General features: G+C 49.6%; 1 protein-coding gene across 10 annotated transcripts in view; it reads right to left on the bottom strand.

Moving 5' to 3' along the window:
• Positions 1-21,189, bottom strand: part of CTIF (cap binding complex dependent translation initiation factor) — a 292,923-nt gene that overhangs the window by 38,009 nt on the left and 233,725 nt on the right. For all 10 annotated transcript variants that reach the window (XM_078435265.2, XM_078435261.2, XM_078435259.2 and 7 more), the window contains one exon: positions 1,855-2,010. In XM_078435265.2, coding sequence (XP_078291391.1) covers positions 1,855-2,010 — 156 coding nt within the window. The remainder of the gene's footprint in view (positions 1-1,854; positions 2,011-21,189) is intronic.

Raw genomic sequence — 21,189 nt, 5'->3', positions numbered from 1 at the left:
GGAGGTGCCCAGATCACGCAGAGGGAACGTGTCGGGGCAATCCAGGTCACTGCCCTCGAACAGCGCTGCTCCCTGCCTTGAGCTGGGCTGCCAGGGGCACAGGGCAACTCAGGCAGGGGTGGGAGGACCCCAAGAGGCCATCCTGCTTCCAAGAGGGCCGCCTTCCAGTCACCCCCGAGGGATGGCAAACGCAAAGCTATGGCCTCTCGTGGTGCTGCGTTCAAGTTTGCGACGCTTTGAGAACGACACACGGTTGGAAGAGGCCGTTTTCTGATTCTGAGAAAGAACTCTGAAATCAGGCGCGTTCGTTAAGAAGTACGTCTGGCTACGAGACTGACGGGTTTCCAAGGTGCCCGGGGGAGGTCCGAGTGCTCTGCTCTAGCCAGCATCTGCACCGCCTGGGGCGAGCACCCTGCTCCCTAGAAGTGGATGCTTCCCAGACATTCACAAATACCCCTTCCCTTCTCTTACACTGCTCTATTATCTTCTTCCTTTCAAAAACACAAAAAATGTCCCTTGACGCCACCCCTCCCCTGTAGGTGACAGGTTCCTCTTTCCCTGTTGCCTTTCACAGAAACACTTCTCCAAAGACTTGTCCGCACGCACGTCCTCACCTCCACTGACTCCGCAGCGTGGCCTCACGTGGCGTCCGTGCTCGCCCCACTGACACCGCGGGCCCCCGACCTCCTTGTTGCTAAACCCCGGCCGCTTCTCTGGCTGGTCGGATTGACCCCCCCCCCGCCGCTCCCGAGGCTGCTCCTCCCTAGGTCCCAGGGCCGCTGCTGGGAGTGGGAGGGGGCAGCACATGTGACGGGTTGGCACCAGCTCCCGGTGGGATGATTCTCAGCCCTCCTGGAGCCTCCTCTGACCCGCGCCCTCCTGGCTGGCCTTCCCGCCTCCTGGCCACTCCTCCATCTACCCCCACTCCGTGGGTCACCCCATCTGGTCCCCCGCCTGGAGCACCAGGTGCACACTGTCACTTTACACGACGCTCAAGTCCATGTCCCCAGGGATCCCGATGGCTTCCTGATCTCCAGACACTTCTATCTGAGCAACCGCGGGACAGCTCCCTGGTGACGACGAGGTCACCCAAACAGAAGAAAACGACTCCTGGTTTTCATCCCTACTGTGTTTTTCTTCCAGGCCTTCCCATCCCAGAAAATGGCGCCACCAGGCCGATGAACCGGGAGCCCACGTCCCTTCCTCCTTTCCCCGAAATCTCACGTCAGCAGGTCCCGTTGGTTCCAATTCAAAAACATAACTGGAATACAGTCCCCCTCCACACCGTCACGGCTGGGTTCCGAGCCACCACCCTGTCACCAGACGACACCAACGGCCCCGTAAGGCGCTCCCGGCTTCTGTGTTTGTCCCTTCCAATTCTGGCCCCCGGGCGTAGCCAGGGTGACCTTCTGCAGTGGTAGGGCAGGCCGCCCCTGACCTGTAGCTGGTAGGGCAAGGCCACCCCTGACCTCTTGCTTCTCAAAAGCTTCTCGGCAATTCTTGTTTATTTCTTTTTTTTAGGTGAAATTTAGAAGCAAATAATTCAACGGCAAACCAATCCAGACCAAAGATCTACTCATTCAGTTCATACTTCCTGGAGGCCTCCTCCCTGCAGGCAGCGTTCTAGATTGTGAGGTCTGAGTTAACAATCCTTCCCTTTGGACGGCTCTTGCCCTTTATACAAACCGAGTAAATTACAGCCTGGCTTTCGTAAACAGAAGCCCGGGGACTTACGTTTCTCTTTACCAAGCGATTGATCGCGCGGTAAGTGGTACCGGCCCCGTAGCTTTCCCCGGGCATCCGGGTTTTGCTTACAGACATTCCAAGGTGACGTTGTCGGCGCCGGTCGCTTACCTCCCTGAGGCAGGTGTAGATGGGGCAGACGAGCACGCGGAAGGGCTCGCCCGTGCTGCTGCGCATGGTGCCGAACACCTCGCACAGGAAGGTGATGAAGCCAAGCCAGCGCTCCACGTCTTGCTGCTGCAGCTCCTCCCGCACCGTGAAGTCCTTCTGCGGAGGCACAAGAGACCGGGTCAGCCTCGCCAAGGTCAGCCTGCTCAGCCGTAGCGCCTACCGGCTAAGGGCTAGTCCGAGGCAACTGGTCAACCCCATGCTTTCAGTGGCTGGAGGGTGACTGCTGGGGACTCCAGAGCCACCCCGACCTGCGTCCACAGCGCCTCTTCCTCAGTTTCCAGATTGGGGGCCCGTCAGCCTTGCCTCGCTGACCCCAATAGCGAGGTGGGGGAGTGAGATGAAGGCGAGATGACACCTCTCCCAGGGTCATCGCCTCGCCCATTCCACCCGCTCTGGTTAACCTCCAAAGCACCTTTGGAGTCAAGTACCCTAACTGTTCATATTCGATCATCACAATGATCCCATGAGGTAGGTCCTATTATTGCCCCATTTTATAGATGGTGAAATGGAGGTTAGAGAAGTTATCCAATTTGCCCATGGCAGAGCTGGGATTTGAACCCAGATCTGCCTGCTCTGGACACCAAGCTTTTCTTCCTCTTCCTTTTTATTTTTATTTTCTTTTAAAAGTTTTCAGTGTTTATTTTTGAGAGAGAGAGAGAGAGAGAGAGAGAGAGAGAGAGGGGGAGGGGCAGAGGGAGAGGGAGATAAAGTCTGAAGCAGGCTCCAGGCTCCGAGCTGTTGGCACAGAGCCCCACGAGGGGCTCGAACGCACAAACGATGAGATCATGACCTGAGCTGAAGTCGGACGCTTAATTGACTGAGCTACCCACGTGTCCGTAAATGTTTGTATATTTTTGAGAGAGAGAGAGGGAGAGAGAGTGCAAGTGGGGAAGGGCAGAGAGAGAGAGGGAGAGAGAGAGACGGGGACAGAGGAGCCGAAGTGGGCCCTGCACTGAGAGCAGGGAGCCCAGAGGGGCGGCCTGGTGGTGTTTTAGGTATTTGCGAATGAATACATGACTTTGCCCACCACCCTAGGCCTATAAAGGGCCCTGGACTGCTGTCCTAGAAGTCATGAATCTTTAGGTCATTTCATTCTCATTAGCCTGTGTTTGTCCCACTATATCCTTATGTGGTCAGAGCAGAGGCAGACATTAGTGTTTCAATGTTCGAATGGGAGAGACTAAGGCTCAAAGAGGTTAAAAGACTGGATCGAGGTCACTTAGCATTGGAATCTGAGTAAGAACCTCCGCCCTACCATTGCTCTCGAAATACTGGCCTGAAGGCTCTCAGCCTTGGTTGCACGCTGGGGTCACCTGGAGGAACCTGGAAGCTACAGATGTTTGGGCTCCGCTGCAGAGAGGTTTGTGTCGCTGGCCACGGTGGGGCCAGGACCCTGGTAATCCGTGAAAGCCTCCAGGTGATTCCGTTGTGCAACCGTGGCTGAGAACCACAACGCCCGGCCTTTATAAAGTGCCGACCTGGGAGTCAAGTCGGGGCCCTCTATCAGTGCCTGAGTTATCCTTTCCCCATCTCCCAGAAAAATGCCTGTGCAGGCGGACGTAGAAGAAGAAATCCCCACGACAACACTGAGAAGAAAGATAACAGTTCACCAACAGACTCCTCACCAGACTCGGGAGGTTGACGCCAGTAACTAAAATGCTGTCGTGAAGAAGCTCTCTTTGCCCGGGGCAGCTTAGCCTCCTCCCCAGAAGACCAAAGTCAAGGGGCAGATGGGCAGGCAGCTTGGCCTTCAGCCGTTCCCCGTCGGCCCCTGGCTGGTAGGCAGTCTGTGGCTGCTTTCGCACCCCGTCCCGCGCACCAGGGCAGCTCCTACCAGCACTGCTCTTGCCCTGGTCACTAGGGATTCAGGGGCCGAAGGCACCCTGTGTCCTCAGAGGCGCGATACTATCAGGCAAAGCGCTCTCAGTCAGGAAAAGGCTTGGGGCTGTGCATACCAGAAGCCAGAGTTTAAAAAACCGATCACATCTGATCAAAGAACTACAGCTTGACTCAGTTTCCTCCTGGTAATCAGTGGCCCCAAGAGAGGATTCTGTTTGGGGCTGGCAAAACGCACTAGGAATCTGAACACCTGCTAAATACTGGAAATCACACCTGGGGTGTGCACATGAAACCACCCACAGAGAGGAAGACTCGACCGCTGCCACAGCAGACATCGAGAATTCCAAGGATGATCCATACGGCTAACCCCAAAACCAAACTGAGCCTCTGTCATTCAAGGGTAAGGGAAGAGAAAAGCAATGTGCCCTCTATGGGAAGAGCCTGCACCGCAGAACAGGGGCGTGCTACCCTGAAGGCCTAATGGTAATGCATGGCTTTGAAAATGAAAACAAGGTGCCAAGAATAAATAAAGTTAAAAATTCAAGTACAAAACATGGTGGGCTTTTAGGTCCCGAAGGGCAATAGCATGGGTTCTGTGACAGGTGGAGGGGCATTCACAAGTGGGGATCACGACTCGCTAGAAGCCCCAAGCAGCGAGGAAGTGTTAAGATGGGAGCCGGCGTTCGGGGGGGAACCGAATGGGAATGAGGAACACAGTGGCGACATGGGGACGTGAGGCGAAGGCAACAAAGGACAGAATGGGTTCTGCAGAAAAAGTCGTACGTAAGACAAACTTGGAAAACAACTAGAAAGCTGAAGATGGATGAAAAGGAAATGAAAAAGGAGAAGACTGAGTGGACGGATGTCTCACCTATGAATTACAGAGGTTTTCAAAAAGGATCCCAGAATAGATGGGATACAGAGACCAGAGCGAAACACTTTGAGTTGAAAACCAGAAGTCAAAGAATACACTCTTCGGGTGGAAAGGGCGCACGGCGTTCCGGAGCCCCACCATTGATACTTAGCAGGAGAATTTTCTTTTTTAATTTCAAGAAAAAGAAAAATTCTAAAAACAGTTTTGATCGGGGCGCGGGGGGGGGGGGGGCGGGGGCGGGAAACAACCCTAGGTTTCTTACAAAGGAACAAAAATGTGGTTGGCCTTACACTTCTGTATTTGATGTTAAAACTCAGAGACACCGAGGCAACATCTTCGTTTGTTTGAGGGGGAAAAGAACACACAGAGCGCCGAGCAAAAGCAGGAGAAACGCATCTTACATAAGTAAATGTTCTTCAAAGTCCTACCTACGTGCTTAATAAGGAAGGAAATTCTGACACGTGCTACAACACAGGTGAACCTGGAGGACATTATGCTAGCTGAAATATGCAAGCCACAAAATGACAAATACCGTATGATTCCTCCTCCACAGGTAACTGGAGAAGTCGAAATCACAGAAACAGAAGGCAGAATGGTGGTTGCTGGTGGCTGGGGAGAGAGGGGACGGGAGAATTGCTCGATGGGTTAGAGTTTCAGTTCCGTAAGATGAAAAAGTTGTGGAGACTGGTTGCACAACAATGTGACCATAGCTAACATGATGGAATTGCACACATATAACCGGTCGAGATGGTAAATTTTACTTATGTGGTGTTTTCTGTTGCCGCAGTGAAAAATCATTTAAACATGTAAAAGCTTTCTTAAGAGCATGCCCAGCCAACAAAATTTAGACTCAGCTTGAGGAAATCAGAGTAGAGCAGGACCAGAAGTGAAAACTGAAACGAGGTAGACAGACTGATGAAGTTAAAATAAGTAATTATAACTTTGGTTGTAAGATAGAATCAAAAGCCGGAAACAGTCCTTGAAAGAGAAGCTATTTGATCTTTAAACGAAATCTGAATAAGAATCTTATAGTAGTGGTGATTTAATAATCTAAGATTAAATTACTGAAGACTGATAAATACTGGTAGAAAGGAACAGAAGACTGTAAGGCATACACATTTCATAATTTAGACCCGAAGGATTCACAAGCTATTGTGTTTTCCTTAAGTACGGTAAACATAGAAATAGAAGTTAAACTATGACTTTGAAAATATTAAAAATAAACACTAGTAACCATTGGCCACACTGAAACAGGACATATAAAATAAATGGATGGGTAAAAATAATGGTGGGAAAATAAAAATAGAATGAAAACACTAGTAAAATCAAAGTAGTTTTCAAGACAACAATAGTTAAGTAAAATAAAAAAGGTTTTATATATATATATATATATATATATATATATATATATATATGTATAATTACATTCATAATAGATAACAAGAAAGATTATATACTACATAGCATCGACTCAAATACATAAAACAAAATCTCTTGAAACATAAGAAAAAAAAAGAAGAACAGTATTTGGAAATGAAACCACCAGTATTCCATGGCTAATGGACAAAATTCAATCACTTAGATGGTTTCAATAATGTAATTAATAAGACTAAAGGGAAACTAGCCTCATGTAAATTGTGATTCACTACAAATTTCCAAGCACAGAGATTCTATTTGGGCCAAGAATTAAGAGCGATAAAAGAACAGCCAATTACTTGGGTGTTTAAAAATAGTCTCCTAAAGAAAGATGGAGTGAAGAGATCCTCAAATATATGATAATAGATTAGGAAATAGAGAGTTATAAACACTTGTGGGATGTGGTCAAAGCTATAATGAAAGGTAAGTTTATAGTCTTAACTATTTGGGCTATTCAAAAGAGGAAGCAAATACATCATCCAAACCTATTCTGTCCAGTATGGTAGCCACTCGTGACATAGGACTACTGAGTGCTTGAAATGTGGTCATACAAACTGAGATGTGCTGTAAGTGTAAAATAGAGGGGAGATGTTAAAGACTTAGTATCAAAGAATGTAAATGTCTCATATTTAAAAAATACCAACTACATGTTGAAATTTTGGATATACTGCGTGAAATATGTTATTAAATTCGAAATTACACATGTGGAGGAGGCTCCTGGATGGCTCAGTCAGTTAAGCTGTCTGACTCTTGATTTCGGCTCAGGTCATGACCTCATGGTTTATGGGATCAAACGCCACGTTGGGCTCTGTGCTGAAGCATGGAGCCTGTTTGGGATTCTCTCTCTCTCACTCTCTCTCTACCCCTCCTCTCCCACCTCTCTCTGTCTCTCTCAAAGTAAATAAGCTTTTATTAACAAGGCTCTAGTAACTAAGGAAATATATGAAAGGACGTAATAGAGATAAAGCCCAAAACTAATTAATTAGAAAACAGAGAAAGGAAATTATGTAAAACCAAGAAAGAAGAAACAGAAATAAAGCAGAAATACAGTCAAAATATTAAAAAAGATATACAGTAGATAAAAATGTAATAAAAGCTATTTACAACGCTGCGTTGATGATTTGGGGGAAAATGGTAAAACAGGCGATGTTAAAAAAAATAAATATAACCACACTTTACTTAATATAACCACACTTTACTTAAAAAATCAATAAAAAAGTCAGAAAAGATAAAAATCATAAAACAAAATGAAAAGTTCTGAATTTGGAGGTCTCTAAACTTATGATTTTTATAGGTAAGTTGATTCAAATTTTCAAAAAATTAGATAGCTGCTCTGCTATGTTGACTGATCTAGAACATAAAAAGATAAGTTTTTCCAGTTTCCTATTACCCAAATCTCAGGATAGTATATTACAAGCAAGCAAGTCCATGGGCTTATCTCTCTGATGTGAGTTGATGTGAAAGTCCTAAATGAAATGCTAGTAAATAGATCGTTATAACCAAGTAGATTTTATGCCGGAAAGGCAAGGACGATTTAGTATTAGGAAATCTATCAACATAATATATTACATCAATAGGCCTAATTAAAAAATTGCAGCAACGTCCATGACCCTTGGAAGGAGATAAAATGATTTGATGTGGTTATGCGTATGAAAAACCCAGGAGAACCCTCTAATAAAGATTCGAATTAAGAAGACAGTTTAGCCACTAATTAATTAATGAGTATTTAGACCCAAAATTAATAAACAAAAATCAACAGCTTTTTAAAATAAGATTAACCAGTGAGATATTTTAGTGCACAAAAGCTCATTTTTTAAAACAACAAAAATACTTAACTAACATTATTTAGAAATGTGCAAAATTTCTACGAAGAAAATTGCAAAACCAAACTGAGAGATTCCGGACAGTCTTCAACAAATGAAGAAACACACAATATTCCTTAATGGGTAGATAGCATTATAAAGATAGTGATTCCCTGTGAAATAATTCACAAGCGTAACTTTGGTTTGTACTCCATATTCCAATGGGAACTCTTTGGAGGGAAAAGGGCTTAAAAAAATAATCCTAAAAGTAATTTGAAAGAGTACAGGAGAAAAGCTAAAATCAGAACCATCAAAATTGCAAAGAGTCATACGGGTTTTCACCTATCCAAAAGCTTTAATTCAAAAGGGTGTGGAACCGACATAAGAATGGATAGTTAGATCACATAGCTTAGAAACAGATTTGGTATCCATAAGGATTTATCACATGGTCCCCAGAGGACCACAAATCAGTGGCAAAGGGAGCATTAGTCACTCAGGCAACAGTACAGGTACAGCTGTCTAAGTACGGGAGTTGGGGGGGATAATACTTTAGAGTCTCCCTTCACACTGGGCCCTAAAATGAATACCAGATGGAATAAAGAGGTAAACCTTCAAGAAAAAAAAAAAAAAAAAAAAAAAAGAGACAAACCACATGAATTTGAAGAAAATTAGATCGAGAATAAAATTTCTGGATGGAGAAGGGCTTTCCACATTAACACAACAAAGGAATGCATCAAAATATTACAAACACACTTAGAAGGCAATTAATAGTCTGGGAAAAAAGTCTGTAATAAATGTGACACAGGGCAACAGTCAGTCTATAAACACCTTGATCAAATTTGTAATACAAGTACTAAATCCCTCATGGACGAATGGGAAAAGGCCATTAAAGGATAATTCACATATGAAAACATAAATTGCTGATAAATAAATAGAAACAAATTAATTAAGTCTCAGTAGCAATCAAATTCATGAAAATACCATTTTTTTCTACCTTCTATATTAATAAATTAAAAACCGGTGATGGTCAGTGCTAGTGAGGATGCGGTGAGATAGACATTCATATGCGTGCTGTGTAAATTGGTTATACGTTCCTAAAAAGATCTTAAAATAAGCCTTCAAAGTGTTCTTATTGTTTGATTTAGTGATTGCACTTGGGGATAATTATCATAAGGCAGTATTAATAGTAACAGGAAAAATAAGCTTAACAAGCACAAAAATTCAACAACCTAAGTATCCAACAATAGGAGAATGATTAAGTAAGCGATAATCCTTGCAACCATTAAAAATTATGTTTATGAGAAGTTTATAACACCATGGGAAAATGGCTATATAACGTTAAGTGAAAAAACCGAAAGCATAATTGCATGTAATTGCATGTAATCGCATCCACAAATTTTTTGAAAACATTTTTATTTATTTTGAGAGAGGGAGAAAGAGAGAGAGTGTGAGTAGGGGGAGGGGCAGAGAGAGAGAGGAAGAGAGAGCCGGCTCAGTGCCGTCAGCGTGGAGCCCGATGCTGGGCTCGAACCCATGAACCGTGAAGATCATGACCTGAGCCGAAATCAAGCATCAGATGCTCGACTGACTGAGCCACTCAGGTGCCCCGTGAAATTTTCTTTGAAAGGAAAAAGATGAGAAATATCCAAGGTGTAACAGTCGTTTCTCAACAGTGGATTTATGGATGACCTTTGTTTTTTACTTTTTATTACTTCCTGAATGTTTCTATTTTTCTGTGAACATTTTGTTTTATAATCAGAAAAGCAGTTCCTTAGGAAGAAATTGGCAGGTTGTGACCCTTTCCCTTGATTTTTTTGACGAGGACAGCGGAACTCCTGGAGCGTTCTACAAGCTAGCGTTGACTCTCACTGGAAGGGTGGGGAAATGCGTTGTGAACATGCCCAGCTCAGAGGCCACCGAAACCCAGCTGCGTGTCTTCTCTGGGCACACATGTTGTCGGCCGCCGGCTTTTCCTCTGAAACAAGGAGCTCTTTTCTGCCAACCGAAATCGGCCATCCCCTGGGTCTCAGCTCTGCCTTCAACATCGGCCTCTTGCATCCAGAACCAGCAAGGGGCCTCAGATTGGTGGCAGCCATTTCAAAGTCTGGTATTTGGCTTCAGGTTCTCATCTGCCTGGCAGGCTCCCTCCCAGCAACCCCTAGTGCCTTTCCCCAAACTTTAAGGCTACCATTTAAGCCCTGTTTCCTGCCTAAAACTATTTATTGACGTACTGCTATTTCCTGCACCGGCCACATCAATAAGCCCTGAAAGCCATTCAGTGTCTCAGGTTTCTCAAGGCATTCTGGGAAATTCTTCCCTGCTCTGGATAACCACATGAACTCTGGCATGATAGAGTCCTGTGGTCAAGCCCAAAACAGCTGCGTACAGGCACAGGGGGGAGACACCCCCGCCCCCAGGCAGCCACCGCACTGGGGAGATGCCGTCCTGAGCGAGGGGAGGGGTAAGGCATAAGGATCACAGTGTATTCGGACACTTCCTGAAGTCCACGGGCGGCCCCACCGCTCCCTGCAAACTCACCATCATTCCCTTCTCCTTCTTTGAAAACAAACGACCCGGGGAAATGTGCCCATGCACACTCTACACCCCCAGTGACTCCGGTTTGTTTCTGGGCAGAGAGGTGGCTGGGGCTGCCATCTCCCCAGCGGGGAGGAGAAAGTGCACTCTTATTTACTTCTGGCAGGAAGTTTCTTTTTCCTGGAGAGGCTGGGATGAGACGTGGGAGGGACAGGCATTGAGGAGCTGGTGACAGCCAGCGGCAGTGAGTGGGTCTCAGCCCTTCTCCTCGGCCACTGGCTGGAGGGCTCAAAGAGAGTATTTGATGGAATTCTTTATATTGGAAAGACGAAAAGTCATTTTCGACTAGGAGGTGCTCTATTTTTATTCCGCGCAGGCTTTCACTTCCTTCAGGCTTCTGCTTCAGTGTCAGCCACTCAGGGAGGCGCCCCTGCTGCCGACTCCCTCTCTAAAGTAGCAGTCCCCCCAGAGGCAGGGGAATTCCCAAGCCCAGAGCTGGTCCGGAGAGGAAACTAGAGCCCAGCTAGATCAATCTCCCGTGGCCTGAGACAGAGAATCCTGGATGTGCCATTTCCTGTCCTTTTCTGGGCTGGGGCCTCCGGGCTCCACGAGATCCCTCTGCAGCCTTATGAAAAGGGATTCAGGGAAATTAAGCCACCTCAGGTTGGTTTCAGTGGCTTCGTACCAGAAGAAGTGATGGCTGTAAAAACAGGCCCACCTTCTGTGATTGAACAGTGGATCCCTGGGCTCCAGGCAGGACGGAATGGCGCTGGGGGCCAGGCATCAGGACACGTGGCCGGGCCGGGTCGGTAAGGAGAATGGGCTGAGGCTGGGTGGGCATGCCTCCAGCACAGTGCCAGGGTCAGGGGAGGAGAAGGGAGGAAGGGCTATCTGGTAGGCATCTTTGTCCTGGCCAGGCTGCCTCTGGCAGCCCACACACCCTGCCTCTCACACACCCACTTGGGGCAGCATCATGGAAGGATCACCCAGGGCGTGGCGTCCCTCCGACTGGGTCAGAGAGACCTTCTTGGCTTCAAAGAGTGACGCGTGCGGTGTATCTGGCGCACAGTAGGTGTTTAACAAGTGGCGGAGAGACCTCTTGGTCATCGCATCCTGAGTCATTCTGTCCACCAAAGCTGGCCCCGGACCTGGCTGCCCCCATCCTTCTGGCAGGCTGTGGGTGCAGCCCCGGCCGAGAGGCATGCTCACCAGGCTGCACCCACAGCTGGCCGTCACGGCCACACTGTGGCCACGGCTGCTAATCTTGACTCGGTCTTGTTAGGCGCTGAGGCCTGGCACTGGGGATTCACTCAGTAGTACCTCAGCTCTGCAACAGTGAGACTCTGACCCATAGGTCACTCAGGCTCGGGCCTGAGACTGCTGTGGCTCCCCATCTTGTCTGGAGGGAGAAGGTGGCTGGAGGCCAGCGTGAGCACAGGGCTGCAGCCTTCCCCCCCCACGACTGGTTGCTTGCCTGGAGTTCTGATGTCTGCTGGGCCCTGCACTGCTCCTTGGCTCTGGGCATGTCCTTTCCCACTCCAGGCGGGACTTCTCACTGAGTATCCCTGACTTGCCTGGCCCGCGGACCAGACATCCACCCACATGATGCCAAAGCCCTGGTCGCTCTCACTCTCCACTGCTTCACTCTGCTGTGCGCTGTTGGGTAGTGATCTCAGCTGGGAGTGACAGAAAACCTCCCAAACCCGCACGCGGCCTCAACTGGCTAATGGGAGGGGTGGGGTCCAAGGACACAGCCGATCCACGGGGCTCACGCAATGATGCCAGAGCTGGCCCTCCCGCTCTTGCCTCTGCCTGTCTTGGTTTTGTACATATTAACCACTTTCTCTCCTGCCAGGGTCTCCCTTTGCGACGGCAAAGGGCAGAGATGGTGGTCAGTAGGTCCCAATCTCTATCATAATGGCTTGTGAGTGGAAGGCAGACAGACCTCCCTGTGTCCTACTGTCCAAACCACAAATCTCAGGGACAGATTCTGATCGGCCCCGCTTGTCACATGACCATCCCTCAGCTCAATCACTGCGGACGTGGACATGGGGCTCCCTGATCTGCCAGACCCATGTTGCCAATTTCGTAGCTGGGCAGGTGGGGCGCTACGACTGGTCCCCAGACCACAGATAGAGGAAACAGCTCCCCACTGCAAACACAGATCTGGGTCTGGGACCATCACTGTGGCTTTCACACATGCCTGAAACTCTCCTGAGCATCATGTCAAATGCCCTGCCTGCATGTTGGTGGGTACTATAGCCCTTTGAGTCCCACTCAAAAGGATGAAGAGAGAATAACGTTATTGGATGATCTTGAATCTGCTTGAATCAGTGGAAATGAAAATCGTTCTCCCAATCCCAGCCCTCCAATTATTATTAATAAAAAAAAAAATCACTGGCGACACTCTCCATCACTGATGGTTCATGGACGGCACTGTGGCCGGGAACAGCCATCAGCCACTTCCAGTTGAATCTAGAACCTTCTGGAGACATTTTCCAAGCCTCCCAGGGTGTGAGCACCTAGAATATCTCTGGCTTGGCAAAATCAGGTCAGGTTGGCTCAGCTCTGCTGATCTGTATGAGGGGGGGCGGGAGCAGCAGCAGCACTGGGGTGCAGTGGGGAGAAGCTGAGAAGTCGGGCTGATTCAGTGGGAATTCTGTCTCACACTTAGGCAGGCGTGAAGCCTCATTATCAGGCAAGGGGGAGCCAGCACCTGCTGTGGCTGTGGCCTTGAAAAGCCCTCAGAAGAGGCTGGAAGTTTTGCTTTCGGCCTGAGGAGGAAGAGAGGGCTGGACTGTTTGACAGACAGGAGTACCGGTGGAGGCGAGCAGAGTGCCATACGACTCATGGAGCCTCAGGAGACACTTACAGGTACGATTTGCAAGGTACAGGTGAACCGGAGCACCGAAGTCTCCCGGGGCAGCCCTCAGTAACCAGCCAGTAGACCACGTGGGAGGTACCCTGGCTGCCAGCCTGATTTGGGGGTCAGAGGCCCACCATCCATTTACGTGGCATTTTTCTTTTCAGAGCACTTCTACAAGTGTTACTTCACACAGCATCTCGCACTTCTGAGGCTCGTTGGGCTGGAACCCAGGTCCCTGATTTGGCTTCTGGTGCTCTTCCTTCCCCAGAGGTGTCCCGTCCAAAAAGGCTCACCTGTGGACAGGACAGCTGCCTGCCTCTGCCCTGCCTTTCCCTGCGGGTGCCCCCAGATGAGAGGGCCCCGCCATCAGCTCTGCAGAATTGACATTCCTCTCTGCCTGGCTGCCACCCTGCCCAGAGAGTGGCCGTGGCCTTGGAGGCACATAGGGTCACCAGGGTCTGCCCCGGCGTAGGGAGGTCTTACCCATCATGCAGAGCTCTCTGTGGGGAGGGAGGGGGCGTGCACGCTATGGCCTCAGCTCCGGGAGCAAATAAAAGGCCACAAGTCTGCAAAATAAAAACGCCACAAGTCTAGTTTGGGCAAGTTGCTGTGCGGTTATTGGGGCAATCGCTGTCTGTGCCTGATTCCCCATCAGGCATAGAGTGGAAAGAGACTAAACGACCTGCACAGGGTCAGGAAGATGACAGAGTGATGAAATGGATGTGAAAACCCTAGGGAAAAGGTGAGAACCCTCCCTGCTAAAAAAGAGTTATGATGCCCACATGACACGATTTTAGGAACAAGGCATACAGGAGACAAGTACCCTGGCTGGGGTTTTCTGTGTGAGGAAAGTGGGAGCTGGGGCTAGAACCCAGCTGTTCCAGCTTTCGGGGATTTCTAGGGTCTGGTCCTAGAGTTTCTGCCTGGACCAGATGCTCCCACAAAAGTCGGGTCACCTCTGGCAGGCAGAAGTGCTGTCTGGGATCCCACTGCTCGGGGCCAGGCCCGCAGGCTGTGCTCTGGAAGCGGTAATGAAACTGAAGACATGAAATCCTACTTTCAGGGAGCAGCCCCATCACTTCTGAAACTGTCTGGAAGGCTGGCGATAAAAATAGATAATTACACAGGCGTTATTAAACTATTTATAGAATTTGAGAAAACCCCTTGAAATGCTCACGCAAAGATTTGGCCTTTAATGGGGATTCCAGAATGACTCAGCCTGAAGCCCAAATCCACCCTCGACTTTGAACTTTGCCACAGACGAAGTCTTCAAAAGTCACACTAACATTTATGGGGCATTATCCCTCAGGGAAGCTGGGATGGGGTGCGTACATCTTTTATCAAGCTGCATCCCGAAGTGTTTATTGGACAACAGTGAAGCAACTACGACTAGGGGTGGGGTTTCTGGAGGGGAGCTGGAATGGAGGAGGACACAAGGGGCAGAGGGCTCACGGAAGGCCACAATTTGCACTCGTGAAATGGGGATCCTGGCTCCTGCCCCGATTATAAAGACCGTATGGGGATATGGATGTGGAAGGGACGGTCACGCTTGCTATTTTCTGCAAAGAGGTGGATGGAAGCTGTTTGCATCAGGCTCTGTCCGAACGCATCCCTCTATTGCAACGTGCCGTTGCGTTTGGAACCATGTGGGCTTGATGTCTGTTCTGTGCTCAGTGCTGCGGGGGTGGGGGTGTCCCTGAAGGAAGCACTCAGGCCCTCTTGATGAGCCGTGAGCTCCAGGCCACAGACTAGATGGGCCCTTATGTTGTTCCGAGGAGGCTTGAGTCCCCGGTCAGGGTGGATGACCGGTGGTCGGGTGGGCAGACTCCGAGAGCCTCGGTGCCAGGCAGAGGCCCTCTGCTAGATCTGTTTCACGTGGTTGAGGATTTGCCCGAAGTCAAGAGTACACACAAGGGGCTCAAAAGCCAAAGTGGCCTGGATGATCGGACTCCCATCCAGCCCTTGGACCTGGGTAAGCCCCAAGACCTCCCACAGCCTCACATTCCCACATGGGAAAGGGTAACAGGGCTAGACAGAATGAGAGTGAAAACTGCCTGGCCGAGGGGGATACTCAGTGGATGTTTGTCCCCTCCTTGCCCTTGTTTCCTTGGCCTTTCCAAGTTAGGCCCCAAGAATATCCATGCCAGGTGTGATGGGATAGCCTGTCTGACCTCCCGCTCCTTGACCTGTGTGTGGTGGGAGTTAGAGCCAGGCATGGGTGATGGCATTTGTGCAGAGGAGGAACTGTGGGTGGTACTGACATCAGGTTACTGAGCCAGAGGAGGCGCAGGGGTGGGAAGCATCCCACTGGGAGCTGACGTGCTGGCTAACACAAGTCTCATGTGATACTTTATTTCCTTGGCTAGACGGGAAGCCTTTTGGTGTCTTCCTCCTTCCTCACATAACTGGCAGAGAGTGGAGCTGGGTATAAAACAGCAGTTTGGAGACTCTTGATGACTTCACTTGAGGGGAGGCCTTCAAGATATTTCTGCTGAAGGGTGTGTTAACTATGAAATACTGGAAGAGTTGGAGAAGAAAAATCCATCCTGTGTCCATGCATACCAAGGTGCCCCCACCCCACCCCGCCGAGCTTCTCTCACCAGGACTGGGGACACTCTGGCCCTTGCGAAGCTCACCCACATACTCATCCTGCAACTGTTGGCCTTGTTGTTTTCTCCTCCCAGAGGCCTCCTGCCTTCTCTAAGTAAAGCCTCTACTCTGCTTACTGCCCCATCACTATATCATTTGCTCTTCATCGTGGCACACAACACAATTGAGAATTATACACCTGCTGGTTTATGTGCCCAGTGACTGCCTCCCCCACTGGGGCCACAAGCACCGTTAGGGCGGTGGAATTGTTTTATTCCCCAATATACATCCAGCGGCCAGGTAATAGGCTTTTAGCCAGTATTTACAGAGTAACTGAATAAATGAATGGGGGCCTCTGAGGCATCTCAGTCCCAGGGAGAGGACGTTGTTAAGGCAGAGGGAGGTGATCTCTTGGCTGCTCTACCGGTAGGTAACTTCTGTCTTAGATCTGAGCTTGGCAAAAGATCAGAGAGGGCATGAATACAGGATGGGTTGTATTCTAGATGGGATTGTAAAGGGAAGTTTCCTAAGGAGAAAGGTAGATGCTAGGATGGGAAGCTCATCCTGTCCTTATTCAAGTTTCTGCTCACATTTAGAAGGAAGAAAGGGATGATTCCTCATCAATATGGAGTCCAACAGGAGCCAAGAGAGAAAAAGGAGCTCTGAAATTAGAAGAGGGTGTGTTAACCTTACTAAGAGATGATCTAGCAGAAAGACCAGAAGATCTGCCTCTCTGAGGCTAGGTGACCTTGGGCAAGTTATTCACCTCACTGGGCCTCAGTTTGGTCATCCACAAAATGGGGCTGATGATACTTGTCCCATCAGACCCACGAGTGGTGGTGAAGACTAAATGAGGGACGTAATGGATACAAAATCCCCTGTATCCCCCGTAATGGATACAGAATCCCCTCTATAAAACTGGGTGGTTGGCCTTGAGGGGTGGGAATCACACTTGGCTCATCAGCCCCTTAACGTCCAGCTAGGTCCTGGCCTTGCATAAGGTGAATTGAGACCTTCCTGAATTGTTCCACATGTCCAACAGCTGCCAACTGGCACCGATCGCCTCCCCACCTGTGGTCCTGCTGACCTGGCTCGGTATTCTAGACATTTTGGGCTGGATTATTCCTTTCTGTGGGGCGCTGTCCTGTGCACTGTAGTCCTCTACTCACTCGATGCCAATCGAGGCTCCAGACCTGCACCCCGAGTAGTGGAGACAAAAACTATCTCCAGAGGTTTTCAAATACATCCTGGAGGCAAAATCACCCCCCAGCTGAGAGCTACTGCCTCAAGTGAAAACTCTACACAGTCCTATACCCCACAGGGCAACTTTTTAGGACACGGCAAGACTCAGAGGCACCGGAAAAATGCTGGGGAACAACGCAGCGAGGGACTCTACCAAGGCCTATTAGGGGACACTCCCGAAACTGTCTTTAGAAACCTCCTGGGGCCGGCACCTGTCACATACCTGCCCACCAGGCCGCCACCTCGCTGGACTCAGACTGGAACTCATGCTGACTCAGCACACACCCAGTATGAGTATATACAACCTGCCCCTGTGTCCAGTCCATACCCTGTGGGCCGTTTTCCTTCTTGTGGATTACAGACACAGAATGAGGATTTTAAAGAAAGCTTGAGCCCTGATGTGTGATGACCCAAAAGCCCAGAAGGGTAAAAATAAAGCTTGGCCTCTGGAACTAACAGCTCTGTGCTTAGGTTGTGATGTCAGCCCCATGAGCAAATTATCTTTCATCAGTCTGGCTGTATTTTTAAATGTGAACAGCTTAGCACACTTAGCACTACTTATTTGGGGGTACCTTGGACAACAGATAATGAAACCGCATTCGGCGGATGATACTGACAAATACCTCCCACGCCAGTGTCCCCAGATAAAAATAACGTCAGCTCGCTCACAGGTCTGTGGAAAGAAAGGGCAGGAAGCTGGAGGTACCCATCGCGTCCGGCACTTCCCCACCCGCCCGCCGGCCCCTTGGTGGCACCGGCTCTGCTGCAGGCGGAGGAAGTGTTCCCCGGGTGACAGGTGATGTTCTGACTGAGAGGAACTGAAGACCTGGAAGGGGTGGTCTCCCCTCCCATGCCGCCAGCTCTGCCCAGCACGGAAGGCACCGCTTCCCTGGCAAACACCCAACGGGAGCCCAGAGGGCACTCTGGGAGTCTGGGCAGGGCTCCTGGCCTTGCTGAGCCCCATCTGGAGAACAGGTTCATACGAGGAGCCCTACCGCCTCTCACAGATACCGCGAGATCCCAATGCTTGATTCCTGTCCCATAGGGGAGAGGCTGGCTGCAGGCCTCAGTGGAATTATCCCAGAGGCTCCCCCCTACCCTAGAGCGCCCCCAGAGGCACACCCCAGTGCCTGACGTCGCCCCATTAGCACCACACCTTTAGGAGAAGGCACTGTTTCTCCAGAAACACACCCCCCCCCCCCCCCCGGTCAAACCACAGGTAAAATATCAACTACAAATCACGTTGGCACAATTAAGCTGATCAGAAACTTCCCCTTTATATGAAAAACAGGACTCAAGTCAGGTGGGGTTTGAAGAGAGGAAAATTAAGGGTAGTTCAGATACTCCTCAAGGAGTACTTGGGAAATCATCGGGGTGGCCCATCACAGGAGGCCTTGGGAGTCCACGGGGGACTTTGACAAGGGTACTGCGGACTCGGGCAGGGAAGGCTGTTGGTGCAGAGTCTGCTGACATGGCTTTTTGGCCCTGGGCTGGGCACGTCTGACTCTGGCCGTCAGTGAAAAGGCTCGAGCAGTGTTCAGGATGGCCCAAAAGACACTGCAGGTTTCCGACACAGACTTAAGCAGTGGGATGGGGGGAACCATTCCCGTTTGAGGAGTGTAAGGGAGGAGCGTGCTCACAAATATTTCAGAAGCCACCAGCACATAAAAGAGGCAAGCCTGGGGGCTCCTGGGTGGCTCAGTTGGTTGAGCCTCCCACTTCGGCGCAGGTCATGATATCGCAGTTTGTGAGTACGAGCCCCACATCGGGCTCTCGGTTGTCACTGTGGAGCCTGCTTTGGATCCTCTGTCCCCCCCTCTCTCTCTGCCCCTTCCCTTACTTGAGCGCATATTCTCTCTCTCTCAAGAATAAATAAACATTAAAAAAAAAAAAAAAGAGGCAAGCCTGTTCCAAATCCTTCTCCCCTAGTCAGCTTTGGGGAGGCTGCAGGTGGAGTGTGTGGTTCAGAGTGTGGGGGGCATCTACTGAAGTTAAGATGGTCTCTTCCTTTTATTTATTTTTATTTATTAGAAAAAAAATTTTTAATGTTTATTTATTTTTGACAGAGAGGGAGAGACAGAGCGTGAGCAGGGGAGGGGCAGAGAGAGAGAGGGAGACATAGAATCCGAAGCAGGCTCCCGGCTCTGAGCTGTCAGCACAGAGCCCGACGCGGGGCTCGAACTCACAAACCGGAGATCATGACCTGAGCCAAAGTCGGACGCTCAGCCAAATGAGCCACCCAGGCGCCCCCTGGTCTCTTCCTTTTAATACTGTCCATGTTGATAAGCTGCTTTCTGCTCTAACCAACTCCAGCTAGTCCCCTCTTTCTGTGCAGAGACCCTCACTGAATTAAAAAACTTAAATAAAAACTTAAATAATAAAAAAAAGCAGAAGAGTGAAAATGTTTGCCATTTTAAAAATTGGTCTCTTGGGGCTGGCGGAAGGGGGGTGTTCCCCCTCTGCCCTAAGCACACAGGTCTCGTGACTGCTCGTGCCTGAAAGACAGCACCTGCCTTAGCACTGTGGGTGACTAACAGCTCAAGGCAGAGACGGCTAGGACTCGTCTTTCTGGGGAGGAAAATCCCATTATCCATAAACCTTCAACTCTTTCACAAAGAGACAGGGTTTCTGAATCATTAAGCGAGTGACCAAAAAGAAGAGGTGTATACCCCAGTGCCAAACCCCATTTTGGGGACTCAGAGGAAGGAGGTCTGGTCAGACCTTCCAGGTGCGTGAGCTCCCGGGGAAAAGTAGGACCCACCTATCTGAAAGAGTCTGGAGACTACAGACCCCTCTTTCTTTACAAGCCATTTTAAGAGGTTTAAATAAATAAAACTAAGATGTGATTTTTTTTTCTTTTGCCCCTCGACAAGCATTTTCATTAGATGGAAGAATTCACTGTAGACTTCCTTGAATTTGGGGACTCCCTTAGGACAGCCCTGACTAGGGCCATCATACCCTCAGGAAGCTGTCTGTATGGGAGCCGACGACCGTGGAGAGATGGGGAGAGGCTGGGGGAGAAGCTAAAGCCCACCGACAGGTCACCCCATCTTTCGAGGAGAAGGTAATCGTGACAGCTGAGGATCAAAATCCCTGGCCAAGATAATGCCACCTGCGGCCAAAACACGGCTTCGTCCTAATATGAAAGTAACATTAGATAAAGCCAACACAGGAAGTGAAGACAAACCTGATTGCTTGTGATTTCTGTGTTTTGTCATAGAGCCCGTGTAGAACCCCAGCCCACTAATCTGGAGTCTGCAACACTCCATCCATCTGTGTGCCATCCCTCCTTCCCTCCCTCCTTCCCTCCCAGATGTTCATGGGCTTTCTCTGCCACACACTGACGCCAAGGCAGTATGCGCAATGGGCCTGGGGGAAGGAATGTCCTAAGCAGCATTCTGAGATTTGCTGAACAATCAGGAAAACCTACAGAGTTCGACAAACTCCAGGTCTGACAGGCATCTCCAGAGGGCATCTGCTCCAATCCCACCTGCTTTCAATCATCCTACGTGGCTTGTAAAGCTGTCCTATTTTTAAAGCTATTCTGGGAGGAATGTCCCCAAACTTCCCTCTACTTCCAAGTTTTCTCTCTACTTACTACCCCACGCAGTTGGCTACTGAAAGGTCAACCCCCTCGCTCAGCTGGAGCTCCCATCTCTGGGACCATCGGCCAAAACCTACCCCCTCTTGGCGTAAGGCCCCCCCCCCCCACCTTGGGGGGCCTGCGGGGGAGCCTGGTTTGCTGGGAGGAGCTTAGCTAAGAGACTTAGCTCATGAGTCTCTTAGACCTGGCTCTCCTGCTCACTCCATCTTTCTATCACCACTGTGCTAGAATGCTGCCGATTCCTCGCCTGACGTGACTTAAGAGTGTTCAAGAGCTCAAACTTGCTTTCAGCTTTGGGCCTGTCTGGGAAGAATGAGTCTACTGAAGGAGCAGCAAAAAATACAAGAGGCAGGGGTGCCTGGGTGGCTTAGTCAGTTGAGTATCCGACTTCGGCTCAGCTCATGATCTCACGGTTCAGGAGTTCGAATCCCGCATCAGGCTCGCCGCTGTTGGTGCAGAGCCTGCTTCGGATCCTCTGTCCCCCGCCCTCTCTGTTCCTTCCCAGCTT

This window comes from Panthera onca, chromosome D3 (genome assembly GCF_046562875.1).
Source record: "Panthera onca isolate mPanOnc1 chromosome D3, mPanOnc1 haplotype 2, whole genome shotgun sequence".
NCBI lineage: Eukaryota > Metazoa > Chordata > Mammalia > Carnivora > Felidae > Panthera > Panthera onca.
This window is presented reverse-complemented; position numbering and strand designations above follow the sequence as displayed.